At 37.9% G+C, this 19983-nt stretch overlaps 1 protein-coding gene and 1 long non-coding RNA gene across 8 annotated transcripts in view; one reads left to right on the top strand and one right to left on the bottom strand.

Annotated features, from left to right (window-relative positions):
• Positions 1–18817, top strand: part of LOC110899286 (beta-lactamase domain-containing protein 2) — a 43354-nt gene extending 24537 nt beyond the window's left edge. The window contains exons 4-6 of one of the 2 annotated variants that reach the window (XM_022146166.2): positions 17199–17271; positions 17629–17823; positions 17965–18817. In XM_022146166.2, coding sequence (XP_022001858.1) covers positions 17199–17271; positions 17629–17823; positions 17965–18690 — 994 coding nt within the window. In that variant the 3' untranslated portion in view covers positions 18691–18817. The remainder of the gene's footprint in view (positions 1–17198; positions 17272–17628; positions 17824–17964) is intronic. The other variant, XM_022146167.2, reaches the window with a different exon arrangement.
• LOC118485394 lies at positions 7432–15978 on the bottom strand. 6 transcript variants are annotated; one of them, XR_004875867.1, is made up of 6 exons: positions 15703–15978; positions 15301–15366; positions 15050–15151; positions 14010–14057; positions 8248–8370; positions 7432–8137 (listed from the first exon to the last, which is right to left on the bottom strand). It is a non-coding gene; the product is annotated as an uncharacterized LOC118485394 (long non-coding RNA). The 6 variants fall into 6 exon arrangements; XR_004875868.1 differs by lacking the exon at positions 14010–14057 and having other exon boundaries at positions 7432–7869; positions 8079–8137; XR_004875866.1 differs by lacking the exon at positions 14010–14057 and having other exon boundaries at positions 7432–7712; positions 8079–8137.
• Positions 18818–19983: the final 1166 nt, after the last annotated feature.

The raw sequence follows: 19983 nt of genomic DNA, 5'->3' as shown, positions 1-19983 counted from the left end.
CTTTTCAACCTGTTTCACAAAGTCTTGCAGAATGCCTGCAGTCTCATTTTTTGAGTGTAAAAAAGTAAGTCCATGTAAACCTAGAAAAGTCATCAACAATAACCAAACAATATCTCTTTTTCTTGAGACTCATGACTTTAACTGGGCCAAACAAATCCATATGAAGCATTTGCAAACATTTGGTTTTTTTGGACTCTTCAATTGATTTGTATAAGCTTTTATGTTGTTTTCCTTTTAGGCAGGAAACACAATGCTCAGGACAGGTGAACAGTTTTTGAGGTAAACCTCTTACTAACCCCTGTTTTGAGATGGCAGTGATTGTCTTGAGATTTGTGTGCCCCAATCTCCTGTGCCATAATTCTGTCTCTTTGTTTGAGGCAGCTGAGAACAGACAGACATCAGTCCTAGGACTCTCTTTTGACATATCAACCACATAAACATTGCCACTTCTTTGAGCAACAAGTTTGCTTTTTCCAGTTTTTATTATTGCTTCAATCTTTTCAACCATTTCTGGTCCAAAAATCTTACAACAATCCTTTGTGAAGAATGAGCCATAGCCCTTATCACTCATTTGTGAGACACTCAGGAGGTTGAATTTTAGATTGTCTATTAGATTGACATTTTCAAATTTTACATTACCGGACTGTACTGTACCAGACCCCAGAACTTTCCCTTTACTATTATTACCAAAGGATATATCACCCCCTCCATGGATGTTGAAATCTTTGAGTAGGGCTTTACATCCTGTCATGTGCCTGGAGCCTCCACTATCTACATACCAAAGGCTATCTAAGCATGCAGAAGCTCCCTGCACATGAAGTAAAAGGATTAGTTCAGTAGGGTCTCCAAAGCCAATAAGGCTTTGGATAGGGTCTCCACAGTGTCTGGGATGAGTTCAGGTGGATGGACAGTGGTTAGCTCAGGGGTTTGAACATTTTTGGAAATGTTTGTCTCTAACCACTGTTGGGGGTCTTGACCAATCACCTTCTGATAACCAAAAGGATACCTGTTCTCTCTTGGTTTATAAGGCCTTTTGTAAACCTCATAAACATGTGGGATCCTTTGGTATGATGGTTGTCCCTTACCTCTTCTGTATTGATTGGCAGGGGGTGCATCGGTCACCTGAACATCTCTTTTGACAGATGTTTGGTTCAGCTGTTTTGTAACAGCTGTTTGAACTGGCACAAACAGTGGTTGATTTTTTTGTGAACTTGACAGATGATGTTGATGAACTTAAGGATGTTTTTGCAGTGTACTCATTCTTTTTTACATCAAAGTTTTTGAGATACACACATTCTTGAGTTTTGTGGTTTGTTTTGCCACAGATGGTGCAACTCTCAGCAGATTCAATTTCACTTGTTTTGTTGAGATCATATGCTTTTAGATGAAAACAATATTTTGTTAGATGGCTTTTCTTTTCACAAAAATCACAAAACAGGTTTTTGATCTTTTACCTTTTCTTTCTCTTTTCAGATTCCTTAGCAACAGAGTTTTGAACCACTGTTGGGATATCTTTGAGAGGAATGACTTTTGCCTTGGGAGCTTTTACACCATCAGTGGTTGTGAAATCCATTGGTTTGAAGTTTTCAAGGATGTCACACTCATCAGACCATGTGGGTTTAAATTGGTATTTCTCAATTTCCTCAAAAGTTGAGGACCCCACAGATCTTTCCAGAGTTATTTTATTACCAAGTTTGTCAGTTATTTTAACCTTTTGGCCATCCTTGTTTTTTGGGAATAACTTCAACAGTGGATTGAACAGATTCTTTTAAAGCATTGTTTTCAATTTTATCATGTTTTCTAAAACCAATACCAAATTTCACATTGCTTTTGATCTGTTTTTCAAGCATGACTTCATAACCTTTGCATGATTCCACCCATTTCTCACAAGTGATTTGGGTGGATTCCAACTCCTTTTTGCAAACCTGGTATTTTTCTACCATTGTTTGGAGTTGGTTTTTGGTTATGCTTTGCTCTTCTTTTAAGCTGCAGATTTCTTTATCCTTTTCAGCCAATTTGTTTTTAAGTTCTTTTAAAGACCTTTCAAATTTGACCTCATCATTCAACACTCTATCCCTAAGGTTTTCATTCACCTCTTTAGTGTTAGCAAATGTTATGATGCATTTTTCTGAACACAGTTTTTCAAGAACCTGAGATGATACCTTAGCTGCAGCCATCATGGCACAATCACATTGATGATCATTTTCTTCATCAACTCTCTTCTTTCTCACCTTCTTTCTTTTCTTCCTTTTCTTCTTCTTTGGACCAGGGGTCAACCAATGGTTCAATCAGGGTTTCTGAATTTTCTCCCAGCAGTAGTTTACCAGTAACAGCAGTAACCACTGCTTCAGCAACTTCATCCACTGTTCCGGCACTTGTTTGCCCCTTTTCAGCATTCAGCTCTTCTGGTATTGACTCTAATGCCATAAGACAAAATTCATCATTAGAAGCATCATTCGTAGCATAAAGTGCAAAATTTTCATCACCTAATTCATCAGGTAAGCTGCTCCAGTCAACAAAGCCTTGGGTGAAAAAGCTTTGCTGATCTGGTTGAACCACTGCTGGTGGTGCAGCTTGTTGTGGTGCAACTGGTTGCACTTGAACCTGAGGTACAGAAGCCTGGACATACTGGATTTGAGGGGCAGTGGTTTGAACATAATGCACAGGAACAGGGTTTGCATAATGAGGAGTGTTTACATGGGCAGCAGGGGTATAATGGGAATAGTGCACAGTGCTTTGATTTTTTTGGCCTAGGGTTTGAGCTGGGATGAGTAACAATTGGACCAGTAGTTTGACTCCTACATTCCCTAGCAAAGTGTCCTAGCCTATTGCACTTATAGCACTTGATCTTTGACTTATCCAACCCCATTTTTAAATTCCCATGTAACCCTGGGAATTTTCTCCCTGTGCTTTTGTAAAATTTGTTTGTTCTTACACTAAGCAATGCCAATTGATGCAAAATGTCCATTTCTTCAAGGTCATTTGGATCAAAGTGATGCAAGTCATTGAGTTCAAAGCACAAGTTATCTGACATCTGGTTTTCACCATTTGCAGTAAAAGCATAATTTGCAGAGTGAGAATCAGAGTTATAAAGTTTCCACCAGCAGTTATGTCAATAAAATGAACATAACTCTGATCCTTACTACTGTCTTCCTGACCAAAAAGAGTTGTGCTGCCAAATGAATAATCATCAGCTACTTTACCAGACTCTTGCAACTTCTTTTTCTGGTTTAACTCCCTTTCATAGGTCAAGAGTCTACCATGAAGTTGGGTCAGGGTCAGATCTTTGAACTCAGCAGAATTCCTAGTTACAAATGCAATTGTATCCCATTTTTCAGGTAGTGATCTAAGAAACTTGCTATTTTGTGTGGAATTAGCAAATGTTAGTTTAACAAGTCTTAGCTCACTAATGAGACAAATGAATCGCTCAAACTGTTGAGTCAATGATTCACCCTTAATGTGACAAAAGGTTTCATACTGTGATTCAAAATTTCCCTATTATTTTCAATAACTTCTTCTGTTCCCCCAAACCGTTCCTTAAGAGCATCCCATAATTCCTTAGCACTGTTACGATGTAACAGCCCAGCATAAATTTCATTTGGTAATGGAGATGCAATGATGCTAAATGCTTTGGCATCGAGTTCGAACTTTTGAAAATCAGTTTCAGTGTAGTTTTCCGGTTTTTTAGGTTCGAACTTCTTTGTATCCTCAGCACTGGGCACCATGGGAACATGTGGTCCAAAAACAACAGATCTCCAACATTCGGTATTCTGTTGAGCAAGGATGTGACCCATCCTTCTCTCCCAGATGTTGTATTCATTACGTTTAAGCATAGGTGGTTTGAAAAGTGAACCAATGTTATTCTTATCATCTTGTGATTGTGACGTCATCCTAGTTGTTTTACAGGCACTGATTAATCAACTTTGATGGTGATTAAACCTTGCTCTGTTTTTCAACAAAACGAACAATTATCAGTATCAACGATTGTGAGCTGAACTATTTATGTCAAAATGATTGTTAAATCAAATTTGACTGTCCAAGCTCTGATACCAATTGTTAGGATTTGAGTTTGGATTGATTGTGTTTTACATTGAAATAATATGAAAGATGAATGAGTAATGCAGCGGAATATAAATGGAAACAAACTTTGCACACAATCAAACATGAGAATTGCTTTCAACATACAAGTTTACCATTGAACCGGATGCTTGAATTTATTATAAGATTCAATTACAATATGCAAGTATGTAACAAACTCCCCCTCAGCCTGAGCTCACAGTGATTTGTTCGTACAGGAATGAAAGTGATGAAGAGAGCTAATAGAACAGTACATGGTACTGTTCTATTTATAGGCACGCCCAAACTACTGTGGCATCTTTGCTGACGTCACCATGAAAGTGACATCTAACCTCCTAACAAACTCTAACAACTGATCTGATACAAACACTGTTATGCTAACTACTTATTAACAATACATTACATAAGAAAAGCTAAAATACTGCTTTATCCTTCCACTGTTGTGAACCCAGCAGTACTTGATATATCCAGCAGTGCTTGACCCATAGCAGTAGATTGATCAGCAGAGCTTTAGTCTTCATCAGTCTTTGACTTGATCAGCAGTTGTAGGTCAGCAGTTGTAAAGATCAGTGGATTGGAAGTCATCAGATGTTGAAACCACTTTCAAGGGGAGAGACTTGTATACATAACAACTGCTTATTTTGGATCCACTGCTTTGATCCAGTTTTGGCTTTAATTATCTGTTCCTCTGGTAGGGTTCAATCCCAACACATTTTTTCAACCATATTAGATAAATAATATGATCATTTCTAACAAGCATATTAGAACATGACACGTTTACAAAAAAAACGTATTGTTTATAAAAATAAAGTCGGTCTAACGCACACGTTAGAGAATTTAACGTTTACAAAAAAGCGTATGGTTTACACTAATAAACCCGATCTAACACAAAAGTTAGAAAAATTAACGATTCCCAAGATCATTTCAAAACCAAATGTTTGAACCATAAGTTATTCGTTTTTGTATCACGGTGTAGCATTAAGATTGTACCACAATCTCAATAAATCCAAACACAACAAGTTGTGCTAAATACATATTTCCCAAAAAAAAAAATTATAAGATCATATTCTTTAAAAATAATTTTTTTTATAAATCCTTTCGGGAACCCAAAATCCTTATAAATAAGGTTTTAAGATTGTAGCAACAATTTCATGAAATCTGTTTTAGGTTTGTAGGAAAATGGGTGTCAATTTTATTAATAAAACTAATAAACAAATAAAGATATTCTCGTTAAACATTTGGGAAATTGTAGTACATGTACCGTGTACAAATCTTTACGAATATAACGTGTAATACAACATATGTATTTAAATTGATTCAAACTATGGTCTTCAACAAGAGCTTTAACTGCGTCTTCTTGTATAGTCTGTTGTATTTTCAATCCTTTGTGTATGCTTCAACGAGGTCTTGAACCACGTGTTGTGGCTGAGACACGTGTTCAACACACTTCCCTTAAAACAGATTTCGCGCCTCTACTAAAGACGGCGCGTCTGTCTCACAGGGTACAACAGCCGGAGCAGTCTGTACTGCCGGAGAAGGCCACACACCCGAGGTTACACCGGGTAAAATCATAGTGTTATAACTTTTGGAAACTTACAATAGAAATATAGTCGAATCGTGTAGAGAAACTTATCTCTATATGTTCCCAACATATGGGTCATCAAGTACTTCTCCAAGGACTCTTCATGCATACATTTCTCTTTCTTGTATCTAGCCACATCAAAAGAGACACATAGCCTACTAAGTATGCAAGAGTCATGGGTGGTAAAAAGTCCAACATAATTAGAGACTTAATTTTGCCATAAAATCTCGAATCAATTGTCATAAAAGAAACTCTACTCAAGAGTTGTCATCAATACACCACATGAAAAATTTATTATTCTAATAGAAAATTAAACAAGTGACATAAATAACTCTAATAAAGAGTTTGTCACTATATGTAGAACTAGGTTAATGCCCGCGTAATACGCGGGCTTCAACCAAAACCATATTATTTTGATTCAAATTTAGTACTATGTAAAAAGACACGCATTGGGAAAAAAAATTATTCAAATCCCAGAAAAAACTTCCGGTGAACATCGCGGCTTTGATAAAATGGTATGTTTTTTATTGTTTGACGGAAAACAATTACGTTTATAATGATCTTAAAGAAATTGTACATGAAATTCAATCTTTATTAGCTTCAACGACACAATTTGTTTTCTTCGATTTTCTGGATACTATCTTCCATATCAACATCTACTATGCACCCTACTACACCTGTTTAAAACTTCCATTCCTTAGAAATTCTTTTCACCGTAATTAGATTCTTTATAATCTTCATTGTTCTCCATAACTTCTTTAATCAAAAAGATGAAAAAATATTATAATATCAAAAAGAGAATCAAGATATAAAGATGAAAAAATAAAATAAATCAACGTTAAACTATGTAGAAACTTTTTTAATCAAAATTATGAAAAAAAAAATGATTGTAAGATCAATATGAGAATCCACATATAAAAAAAATAAGCAACATAAATTCACATCCTTTCTCGATCCATGTTCGGATAGCTCTCTAGAAGCATGTTTTTTTACCATTTTTGATGATCACGAATAGAGGTGTAACCCTAAATCGGGTTAGAAACCGAACCCGACAACCCTATCCAATCCGAAGCCGGGTTGTACCCGATTTACAGCCAACGCGGCTTGGACCCTTTTCAACCCGTAGAGTACTACTCGGTTTGGATGTTTTTCAGCCACACCGGTTTCAACCAGGCAGTTTGTAACCCGCATGAAAGAACCCGATTATCAAACCGGTTTAAACCCTATTTATTGAACCCGCACGACAAATAAATAAACAACTATTTTACACATGGGCATCAATAGTGATGAAGAAGATCAAATGCTAAACTAAAAAAAGAAGATCAAATGCTAAACTACAACTACCTCAAAGAAGATGAATAGTTTTGCAAAAAAAAGTAATGATATTATGTTTTAATTATAAAACTTTAAAAATAAATAAAATATTTTAGTTATTTATGTTTATAATATTTTGTAAAGATTTTTTAATATGGTTAAGTTTTACAAACCATCATAACTCGTTTCATAGGGTTGAGTTTTATAAACCACTAACCCGGGTTGAACCGAATCCGGTTTCACTCTCAACCCGGTTTGACATTTTTAATCTTCACTTCAAATCGGTTTGAACCCGGTTCAAGTTCAAACCCTAACCCAATTTGTTATTGGAAATGTAAACAGTTAAAAACGTAAGGTGCAACCGGCTATGAATATATTGCAACAAAAACAACTTTTAAGAACAGAGTTTTGATATCTTATAAAATACGTCAAGCAAAGAATCATAGTGCAACCCAACACGCATGGAAACATTATCCACCATTCACCACTGGTTAAATGCTTCACAAATTACATTATTTCATAACTCATACGCCTACCAAAATGAAATATTCCAACAACCCCCCTTTCTCTGCAAAGTTGTTCATGCACACATTAAGCATGACTTTGCTCATCATAATCATGGTCACCTCCTTCTAGTTTGGTGTCCGCGCGTTGCAGCGGGGACACATCTTAAACCAAATCATTCTGGGCTGCAAGGTCTTCTAGAACATGATTAAACTTTGTAGTTAGGGCTCGTTTTCTGTTTAAAAAGGAAAAAAAACTGAATTCCTAAGCTTCCTGGAGCTTCCTAGAGTTAAGGTGAAACGAACCCCCAAGCATCATGCAGGTGTTAGTGACCTTAAGTTAGGTCCCAAGCATCATGCAGGTGTTAGTGACCTTAAGTTAGGTTGTAGAGTCTACAAAAGAAACACGACTCATACCGTTATATATTTTACAATCATATTTGACACACTAATATTTTTTATAAAATGGACAATAGATGATTTAGGTCCAACTGACCCAACCTGTTACATACTAATTGATTAAAAGATTACATTTGACAAACTAATTATTTAAAAAAATGGACAAAAGGAGTTAAGGTAAACCTGGCCCGGCCGTTGCATACCTTTTTTAGACCATGTCACTCTTGTCTACACCATCTAAAGATCACCAAACTTATGAATGCTGCAAACATATAAACAGACTATACTTGAACTATATCGTATGTTATGTCATTGATTTTGACTTTTATGGTCAAATTAAACTTAACTTCCATAAAAAAATCATTAACACACCTGCGAAAATTCAGGTTTTAATGGAAGTCAGATTCCAAAAGGCTGTGGCTGCTGATGCTGCAACTATTTTCTTGTGAGAACACCCACTCCATGCTTCCATTATCCAAGTTTTCAGACATTCACCTGAAAATGTGAGGGCAACCGCAGCAGATCAGTTAATCGAGTTCCAAAGCTATGAACACAGCAGCACCAATAGCAATAATGGCAGAGATACTAAGTATGATCCTTTTGTGACTCATGTTCAACGATGTTGACCCGTGGTCTGAATGAGATGGGTTCGGGTTCAACACTAATAACATAGAATAATGTTTGTTATTGTTACGTAAAAACAATTTCAAGATGTCCTATATATAGGAAAAGATATTACACTTAGATACCCTTAAGAATAGTAAATATAAAAATACTATCTAAAATATATTGTCTAACATCCCCCCGCAAGTTGAGGGCGGGGAACGACCTGCAACTTGGACCTTAACAGCAGGAACCTTTGTGATGGCAGAGGCTTTGTAAAAATATCTGCAATCTGATCATGTGTAGAGATAAACCGGACTGCCAATTTCCCTTGGGTAACTTGTTCACGAACAAAGTGATAATCGACTTCAACATGTTTAGTGCGGGCATGAAAAACAGGATTGGCAGAGAGATATGTTGCACCTAGATTATCACACCAAAGTGTAGGTGAGACTTTGGAGATAACACCAAGTTCATTTAAGAGAGCTTGTAGCCAAGTTATTTCTGCAACTGTGTCAGCCAGTGCTTTATACTCTGATTCAGTTGAAGATCGTGAGACCGTTCTTTGTTTGCGAGCATTCCACGAGATAAGATTGGAACCTAGGTAGATAGCAAATCCCCCCGTGGACCGACGGTCATCAGGACAGCCGGCCCAGTCAGCATCAGAATAAGCTTGCAAGGTAGTTTGCCAGTTGACATCAGTAAATGCCTGAAGAGTAGAACCAGAGTTCTGGTGAATGAAAAGACCGTAGTTAGATGTACCTTGAAGATATCGTAAGATTCTTTTGACAGCTGACCAGTGATTTTCTATGGGAGAGTGCATGAACTGACACACTTTATTGACCGCAAAGGTTATGTCGGGTCGGGAAAGAGTGGCTTATTGAAGAGCACCGACAGTTTGGCGATATTTGGTAGGATCAACAAGCAAAGGGCTGTCAGCAATAGCCAAGGATTGCGAGCTACTCATAGGAAATGGAACAGGTTTGCATTCAGCTAAACCTGCTGTGGAGATTAAATCACAAATATACTTTTGCTGAGAAAGAATGAGATTCTTGCCGGTAGTTATAATTTCAATTCCCAAAAAATAATGCAAAGTGCCGAGGTCTTTAACTGCAAACGCAGTTCCCAACTTGCTGATGATGTCGGTAATGGCTGCTGGATTATTTCCTGTAACAATAATATCGTCCACATAAACAAGAACATACACCAAGGTACCCGGTTTCTTGAGGATAAATAAAGATGGGTCAGTTTTAGAGCCAATAAAACCGAGATGATGTAACGTGGTAGAAAAGCGTTCAAACCATGCTCGCGGTGCCTGTTTGAGACCATATAGTGACTTGTGTAGTAAACATACATGATCAGGTCTGGATGTATCAACAAAACCCTGTGGTTGGCGAAGATAGACAGTTTCTTTTAAATCACCATGGAGAAAGGCATTTTGAACGTCCAATTGTCGAAGTGGCCATTGATTTGTAACTGCAAGAGACAAAAGTACCTGAATAGTAGTAGCCTTGACAACCGGGCTAAATGTTTCTTGATAATCGATACCCGATTTTTGATTGAATCCCTTTGCAACAAGACGTGCTTTGTACCTAGTAACCTGCCCATTTGCATCCTTTTTAATCCTATAAACCCACTTTGAATCAATAATATTAGTATTGGGAACCTGAGGCACAAGAGACCATGTTCCATTTTTAACAAGAGCATCAAACTCTTCAGCCATGGCTTGACGCCACTTCGGAGATCTGTTGGCAACAGTAAAAGAGGACGGTTCCAAAGGTTCAGAAGGATGAGTAGAAGTGTGGTAGGCTGAAGGATCATAGCGGGTTGTTGGTTTTGGATTTTGGCGAAGGTTGGATGGACGAGGGTGGGGTGGAGGAGATGGAGGTTGGGAGGTGGGTGAAGACACGAGTTCAATTGGGGTAACCGTGGGGGCAGTAGCGACTGTGGGTGTGGTTGTGGCTATGGGGGTTGGGGTGGCCGTGGGGGTTGTATCAGCCGTCAAGGTTGTTTCAACCGTGGGGATTGTGCCAGGTATGTCAGGGAAGGTGGAGTAGTAGGGAGGGGTAGGCTCAGTGGTAGGTCGAGGGATTTTAGGTTGAAAAGGAAAATGGGTTTCATTGAAACGAACGTGATGTGCAATGTACACGCGTTCGGTGTCTAGATCCAAACACTGATACCCATGATGTAATGGGCTATAGCCGAGAAAGACACATGGAGTGGAACGAAAATCCATTTTGTGTCGATTGTATGGTCGTAGATAGGGAAAACATTCACATCTGAATACCCTTAGAAAGGAGTAATCAGGTGGTCGTTTGAAAACGTGTTCAAAGGGTGATTTGTTGGAGTTACTTCGAGAGGGCAAACGATTGATTAAGAAAACTGCCGTTTCGAAGGCAAAGCTCCAAAAACGTGTCGGAGTGTTAGAATGAGCCAAAAGGGCAAGGCCCGTTTCAACAACGTGACGGTTTCGACGCTCGATGATGCCATTTTGTTCACTTGTGTGTGGGCACGAACGTCGATGGATAATACCAAGTGAAGAGAAGAATGGTGCAAGGTTGCAAAATTCACCCCCCCAATCTGTTTGTACATTTTTAAGCTTAGTGTTAAATTGTCTTTCCACCATAAGAACGAATGATTTAAAAGTTAAGTAAACATCAGATTTTTGAGCCAAAGGGTAAAACCACATATATCGGGAGTGATGATCAACACATAACATAAAAAATTTGTGTCCATCAAAAGAAAGTGATGGAGCAGGACCCCAAACATCATAATAAACCAAATCTAATATATTATTACTTCGAAAATTTGAAAGGTTCAAAGACAATTTGGAGGACTTCCCCATTTGACAAGAAGAACACAAATTATGACATAAATGAGATGAAAGAGGTAATGAATTGCTAGAAATAATAGAATTAAAAACACGAGCATGGGGATGTCCAAGACGATGGTGCCAAATTGTTGAGGATGCTTTGGTGGATGTGAAAGAAACATATGGAAGTGACTTTAACTGAGGCAAGCGAAGCGTGTAAAGACCTTGATCACTTGGACCCGTGAGTAGGATGGTACGTGTAGACTCGTCCTTCACAACAAAAAAAGACGAGTGAAACTCAAAGAAAACATCATTATCTAAGCAAAATTGTTGTACAGATAGCAAGTTCTTTTTAAGTGCGGGTACATGAAGAACATTAGAGAGTTTAAAAGTTTTGTTAGGGGAATAGATTTTTGAAGAACCAACATGAAAGATGGGAAGGGGATTACCGTCGCCAACATGAAGTGAGTGACTACCATTATAAGCTTCTGAGTGATCCAAATTTGTTAAATCTGGAGTGGCATGGCCATTGGCCCCGGTATCAGGTTTCCAGTCGGTTGAACCATATGGGGAGCCAATACTGGAGAAAGCTGCATAGTCTGCTACATAACTTTGCTGTGATAAACCACTTGTGGAGGGGGAACCAGATTTATTGGGGCACTGAGCTGGGATGTGGCCTATACCGCATCGGTTACAATGACCATAGACTGTGTTTTGCGTAGATGCCCACGCAAAAGATGGTTGGCGATTTTGGCCACCGGTTCCACTAGAGTCATCCCGATTTCTGTTATAATTTCCAGGGTAGGTGCCACGCGAATTGCCACGATTATTATTTAATGACCGACTTGCCATAAAGGCCTGAGATTGGCTGGTTTGCTGAATTTGAGGGCTGAGCTGATACCCTAATTGGGCTGCCATTTGTTGGACAGCAGCAAATTGTGAGTTTTGTGGGTTACATGAGGGTGTAGGTGCAGGACCAGCAAAGGCAGCCGTGAATGCCTGAGGAACAGCAGTGGTGTGACGAGTAATCATGTAATCATGGTCACTTAGCAAACCATACAATTCATTGAATGTCACAGGTGGAGAGCGTGCGAGAAGATTCTGTTTTAAACCGGTATACTCTTCACGTAGGCCTGCAACAGCAAGCATAGCCAAGTCCTTGTCTTTGAAAGGTTCGCCAATATTGGCTAGAACAGTAGCGTATTCCTGTGCACGAGTAAGGTAACCGGAAGAAGTTTCATCACCCTTCATCTCAAGCTTTAACAGCTGAGTTTTTAGTGTGTATTCTCTGGAAGAAATGTGTGGTGCATATGCTCGTTCGAGAGAGAGCCACAAATCACGGGAGGTGAGGCCTTGAACATGTTGGAAGGATGCTTCAGATACAGTAGAGATAAGAAGCATTCTGACATGAGCATCATTGGCAACCCAATTTGAGTAACTAGGGTTGTCCATAGATGCGGTGTCAGTGGTTGCAGCAGTACGGGATGGTGGGCAGAGAATTGTCCCGTCTATATAACCGAATAGATAGTTGGTGACTAAGAATGGATGGATCATATTTTTCCAGAATCCATAGTTAGTGGGTGAGAGTTTAAAAGCAAACTTATGGGAATTCTGGGCTGTCTTTTCAGTGGTTGTGAAGGCCGAGATCATAGCCATGGTTGTGATGGGTATTGACTGCGTTGGCAGCAGGGTTAAGGCAACAGAAATTGGGATAAACTGTAGGGTTGCGGCTGGAATATGGCTGCAGAAGGGTTAACAGCAGCAAGGTTACAGCAGCTACAGGGATAAAGTACTGCAGGATGTTGATCGACTGCAGGGGTGTTATGAAAAAAAAAATTGCCTGACGGCAGGTAGGGTTTAGGGTTAGGTTAATTACCTAGCTGTGATACCATAATGACACAAAATAATGTTTGTTATTGTTACATAAAAACAATTACAAGACGTCCTATATATAGGAAAAGATATTACACTTAGATACCCTTAAGAATAGTAAATATAAAAATACTATCTAAAATATATTGTCTAACATCCCCCCACAAGTTGAGGGCGGGGAACGACCTGCAACTTGGACCTTAACAGCAGGAACCTTTGTGATGGCAGCGGCTTTGTAAAAATATCTGCAATCTGATCATGTGTAGAGATAATCCGGACTGTCAATTTCCTTGGGTAACTTGTTCACGAACAAAGTGATAATCGACTTCAACATGTTTAGTGCGGGCATGAAAAACAGGATTGGCAGAGAGATATGTTGCACATAGATTATCACACCAAAGTGTAGGTGAGGTGAGACTTTGGATATGTTGCATGATTCGTTGACTATTGACCCGCAGAGAGATGGATTATAGCACCCAAGTTTTGTGGGTCCATAACTTCATCTAACGCCAACCAAAGCCCTGTTCCTTCGTTTTCCCCTACGCGATCTAGTTGACGTATGTTCACCATTTCTAGGCTATCACCCGGGAACATCCCGGTTAGGAAAATTTAGTTTTAAATAATAAAAGGTACATACTATCATTTTTGGATCACTGGTTGGACCGGATGATATCCTAAATAATATAAAAATAGAAAAGGTAAAAAGATTTTTTTATTCAAAATCCAGTTCGACCCCTTAAAATCCCGGTCTCGGTTCGACCGGCCAGTTCGGGTCTGAAAACACTGCTTTTTTCCTTCTTGTCTGATATAAAACGCGTGTAAATCAATAATAAACTTTGCTTCTAACCTGCAGAGCTGAAATATGCCTGCACAAATCTCCGTCGATCCTCCAAATCTGCGTTTTTTTATAATCAAACAAAGAACATACCGTGCAAAACTCGGTAGAATCAAGAAACGCTTAATCAAATCTAACTTATCTCCGCCGCTGTCCACATATCTATGGCATGACCAGATAGATTCGTTATGGTAAATATGGTATCTACAGGCTCAGAGTCTAGAAAAGAAGGATACCATCATGGCTGCAGGGAAGGTTGCAGGTAATGACCTGCCATCCTTCAACCCTACCATGCCAAGGCGATATTCTCATCAACTTTAAAATCAAATATATTGACTCATCATAGCCTATATCACAAATCCTAAATGATGAAAAATCCCCCCCACCGACAAATCGATGACAATACCACAAGCTTCACCGTTGTAGGGAACCAAAGAAATCAACTATGTATGCGGAGTAACCAGCAAGACCAACACCAGTAAATTACCAAAATGCCCAACAAAACAGTTGAAAGCGTTTGATTATCAACATGTCAAACACCTAACAGCTGCCAATGACAACCGCCAAACATAAAGAATACACGAACTTGTAATAAAAAAGCCGATAAAGAATCACCGGTGAATAATCAGTCCGGCGACCACATCAACGCTGCCACCACCACAAACAAATCAGAATCGCCATACTATGAGGCCGAAAATAGAAAATCACAGCTACCATGTTGAAAGAAAGTCAAACAACTTATCATCTCGGCTACAATACCATAAGTCTACAAATTGACCGACCATTGCTTCATCCGTCAACAAATCGACTAAAATAGGAACAAAATCAATGAAACTCATCATCCTATATAAACTCTGAGGTTCAGAAATGTCAACAATCTACACACACAACCTATAATCTCAAAATCATCTCAGGTTAAACACAAACAAAACCGCTTGCCATGTGAAAACAAATTAAAAGACATAAACATCTCGGCTAGAGCCTCACAAAATGAAAGAAAACATTATTGAAGAAAAAACTGTAACCAATTTACCGAAATTAAAGATGGGTACCTGCTATTTGGGTTGAAATCAGAACGAAGAAGGTGATAGGGTGCCAATCTTGATACGGATCCAAACCATATAAGAAACCATTTAAGGTAACCCGTAAGAAATCTGATATATATAAAAAACACATAATAAGGTAGAAAGGACTAACCACTCATTCTCCAATTGCACAAGTGAATTAGAAGCCGCATAAACACTATCATAAATCATATAAAAAATAGATTCTTCAACTAATATTTCAAATAAAAAAACTTTACCTGTTCACAATGCATATCAGCCACACGAACACGCAAGCGAATTAGATATATTGCTTATTGCCATTCCTGTAACATTATATGTGAAAAACCATTTCAAATCAAATAATACTTAAACTAATTATATCATAGTACATTTTTTTATCACAAACTAATCATTCTATTGCAGAATTAAGAAAAAAGGAACCAAATTTTGATAAACGGATGAAGTGTAGCATAATAGAAAAAGAAAGCGATACTTTTCAAATTTGTCATATTTCGATAAACTAACACGTAAATTAAACCCTAAACTATCTATGATTCACATAAACACACACCAAAAGGAAATAAACACCAAAAAACCCTAACTCACACACAAGAACAATAAATAGTAAAACCGTAAATCAAAAGTAATGAATACTATACCAAAATCTCAGAGATCAAGATCGAGACAATTGGGGTAATCGGATATAGAATCTGCGTTTCAAGAGACCCGAATCGAATTGGTAATCTCCATGTGTCCATCGAATCTGTGTTTCATCGAATCTCCATGTAGAGGAATCGCCGATTAAGGTTGCTTTGTAGAGGAATCGCCGGTTAGGGTTGCTAAGTAGAGGATTCGCCGATTAGGGTTTTGCAGAAATCGTTTGAAACGTTTTGAGAGAATGAGAGAGACATGAGAGACAAAGCGTATGAAAGAAGCCAAAGTCAATCCGAGAATGAGAGCAATGCCACATGTCCTCCCATATGAGATTTGCCACCTCATTGCCTATGTGTCTGCTTAGTTGGCTTGCACCATTGGGTGACAATTGGGTGACATGTGTCCCCCAATGGTTTGCTTTATTAGAGATATAAATATAGATTTAATATTAATAATCTCACTAAATTTTCATTCATCACATTTAAAAAAATTTCCAACCTCACACCGATTAGGAATTTACAAGGCAGTTATGCCTTACGAACCAGTGCAATGGTTAGTAAGGCAGCGTATTGTATTTTATATACAACTTATTGTACACAAGATATAATATATTTCTATTCAATTATACCCTTCTTGTTTTCCCTCTAAAATTCATCTCTGCATTCTCATCCCTTAAACAATAGTCTGCAGAATGTTTTGGAGATGTATCCAAACGTCAACAAATGCTGACACTGGAATGTTGGGATTCGTTGGTGTGGCAAGAATACCACAAAAATTGCTTGTTGCATGAGTTTGTTTCCTGAAGTTACAATATAACTCTTATCAGCATTTTTATAACTCTTATCAGCATTTTTGGGTCACAGTTTTTACCTGTTGGTCCTAGCGTATATGTTCCAACTATCTACCCTAGTTTCAAAAAATCACTAGAAACAACTATTCTCCAAACCCTGATTGCGGTATGCTCATATAATGTATATATGTGTTGGTCCACAGGGGCAAAAGTGAAAGTGCACTAATTATAATGTTAGTTTACTAATTTGGTGAAAATAACGTTAAAAACGGAGGATGTTAATATCATACATCATGAGGTGGCGTTGATGATAGCCGAAAGACAAGAGGTACATGCATTAATCGGCCTTTGTTCTAATTGTTGAGTGTTATGCTCCTTATGTCCAAGGGTTGATATAAAACTACTATCGAGTCGAGGTCTCATTGGAAGCAGTCTCTTTATTTTTACGGGGTACAAGTAAGGGCGTAAGGCTGTCTTTATCTAACCCTTCTCAGACCTTACCGTAGCTATGCTATTGGTGGGATTTAGTGAGTATGGTGATGATGATAATGTGTGCCACATATAATGATCTAACTTCTTGAATAAAAAGATTAATAGGTTGTATATTTGTGTATGGTAAAATACAATATTTATGGGTGGTTTTTTCAACTGGTTCAAGTTATTTGATCTATTGATAGATGAGTCAAATAAATCCCATGTATTTCATCTTAGGAAATTGAAGCTCGACGAAAACGTTGCAAATGTTTGGCCGGAGTTTGGTACGAATGGAAAAGATCAAATAAAGGTTCTCTTAATATCAATTCTGTTATTTCCTGTCTTCTTAAATAATGCATGTTATAGTTATTCCAGTAAAACAATCATTAGTCATGACTAAGGATGTTTTTGTTTAATTGATTTTTCCTATTTCAAACCAGTTAACTATTAACATTGAGCATTAAGCACAGGACGTCTGAAACCACGAGCTTTGGTTCTCCATAATTATATCCGCAACTTTAAGCTTTTTTATTGAGAGCCAAAACTCGTGGATCTGGATATGTTTAGTCACTTAATTAGTTCTGTATCAGTAGTAAAAAAGATTAATATTTATTTTCAATGAGAAAAACATAATTAACTAATTACTGTTCCTAATATGATCCCATAGGTTAATCATGTACTTAATCATTCAGCTGGTTTACACAATGCTCTTGCTGGCATTTGTGAACATGACCAAGCATTATTTTTAGATTTTGACGAGTGCCTAAAACGCATAGCTATGGTTGCACCCGAGACCGAACCAGGTCATGTACAGTTATATCATTATCTATCATTCGGCTGGCTATGTGGTGGGATCATTGAGGTAAGTTCCTTGAACCACATGCGGGATATGAACTCATGATCTTTATTCTTTATGGTTCAAAAGCTCGTGTCTTTATTCTGGATACAACTTGGTTTTCAATAGGTGGAAATTGGAATGATGTATATGTTGTTGAATGTGCAGCATGCTTCTGGGAAGAAGTTTCAGGACATTCTTGAGGAAGCTATTGTTCGCCCCCTTGATGTTGAAGGCGAGCTATATATTGGGATTCCACCTGGTGTGGAGTCACGTCTCGCAACTCTTACCATAGATAAAGATGATATCATCTTGTTAGACCCGGAACACCAAATCCAAAAATCTAACCCGTTTTCCGCCTTCATGCCTTCATCATACACGCTAGGCATGGTTTCAAGCCTTATTCCGCTATCAAATACTCTCAATGCCCGTCGTTCCATACAACCAGCCGGAAATGGACACTTCTCGGCTCGTGCTTTGGCTCGCTACTATGCTGCCCTTGTTGATGGTGGTGTCGTCCCACCTCGCCATCTACAGCCAATCAAAAGCCACCCCACAAGTGATGAGGTTGACACCAAAATCTTTCCCAGCCCAAAAGAAAGAATTCATGATGCATTTTTGGGAAGTGGAGATTATAAGGATTTGATCCTCCCGAACGGGGCGATTGGGCTTGGGTTTGTTAGATTTAGCGGAACTGATGGTTCGGTAATCGGGTTTGGTCACGGGGGTTTAGGTGGGTCTATGGGTTACTGTGACATAAACAATAGGTTTGCAATTGCTGTGACCATAAACAAGTTGTCTTTAGGTGCTTTGACCGGGGAGATACTCAGGTTCGTTTGCTCGGAACTTGATCTTCCTATACCACAACTCTCTGCCGAACCATCTACTAAATGAAGATCGAGGCTGGATCTAAACATGTTGAAGATTGATTTGAATTTGTAATGATTTACTTTCTTTTATTTTTGTTAATCAAGAAGCTGAAAACATATCTACTAGAAAACTGCTATTATTCTCACCTCAATTGCCGCGGGAAATCCGTAGGTAACTGCGGTTACCCACAGATTTCCCACGAAAAAGGGTTTTAGAAATTTTGCTCCTGGGTAATCCTTGTCTGACACATTTCCTACGAATTTTCCTACTTCTTTCCCACAAAAATGTTTCGTTAGAATTCTCCTACTCATTTCTCACGGAATTACCGACGCATTTCCCACGGAATATTTATTTTTTAAAATTTTGTGTTTAAATCAATTATATTTATATTTATATACTTTAATTTTGTTATACCATTCATACAATTTTTTTTCTTCCTACACAATTCGAACGGAATGTATTCGTTTTCCTTAAATAGTTTCTATGAAAATATCTTTTTCCTACACAATTCCAACTGAATGTATTCTTTTATCCTACACATTTCTTACGAACTTAGTTTTTTTTCTACTCATTTCCTACAAACATGTCGGCATTTCTGACTCATTTCCTATGGATTTTAATAAATTTGTTTTAAAATAACATATAAAATGTATTACAAATATTTTTTTATCCATTCCGTAAGTAATTTGTCGGAATTTTCGACACTCTTCCTACGGATAGTAATAAATAAATTAAAAAATAACATATATTTTTATAAATAATAAAACTTTATATTTTATGATTAATTGGACTTTTTATGATATATTTTATCATTTTATTATGAATCTTTTTTTATGATAAATTGGACTCCTACACATTTCCTAGCGATGATTAAAATGAAAATGGATTCCGTAGGAATTCCGTCGGAAATTGCCGACACTTTTCTATGCATAACGATTCCTACGAATTTCCGACTAATGGTTAAAATGAAAATGGATTTCGTCATAGATCTGTCGGAATTTTCCTACACTTCTCCTACGCAAACCAATTTGTCCTTTTTTGTCGCTTTACTGTCACAAAACTAAGACCCTTTCTTATACGTCGGCATTTCATATGAAATGTGTCAATATTTTCGTTCGTAGGAAATGCGCTGCAAATTTTGGTAGGAACTTTCTAGTAGTGATCATCCTTAGTAATGAACCCCTATGTTATATAGAAGTCATTAGTTTTCACTTCTATCATTTTTTGTTGAATGGCGAATGCTACAATAACTCTACTCCTATATAACACCAAATAATACCTAATCTACTCTATGTCAAGAATTGAATCCTTGTCTTA

The sequence above is a fragment of the Helianthus annuus genome, chromosome 13 (assembly GCF_002127325.2).
Source record: "Helianthus annuus cultivar XRQ/B chromosome 13, HanXRQr2.0-SUNRISE, whole genome shotgun sequence".
NCBI lineage: Eukaryota > Viridiplantae > Streptophyta > Magnoliopsida > Asterales > Asteraceae > Helianthus > Helianthus annuus.
The sequence above is the reverse complement of the archived record's forward strand: the minus strand, read 5'-3'. Positions and strand labels throughout refer to the sequence as shown.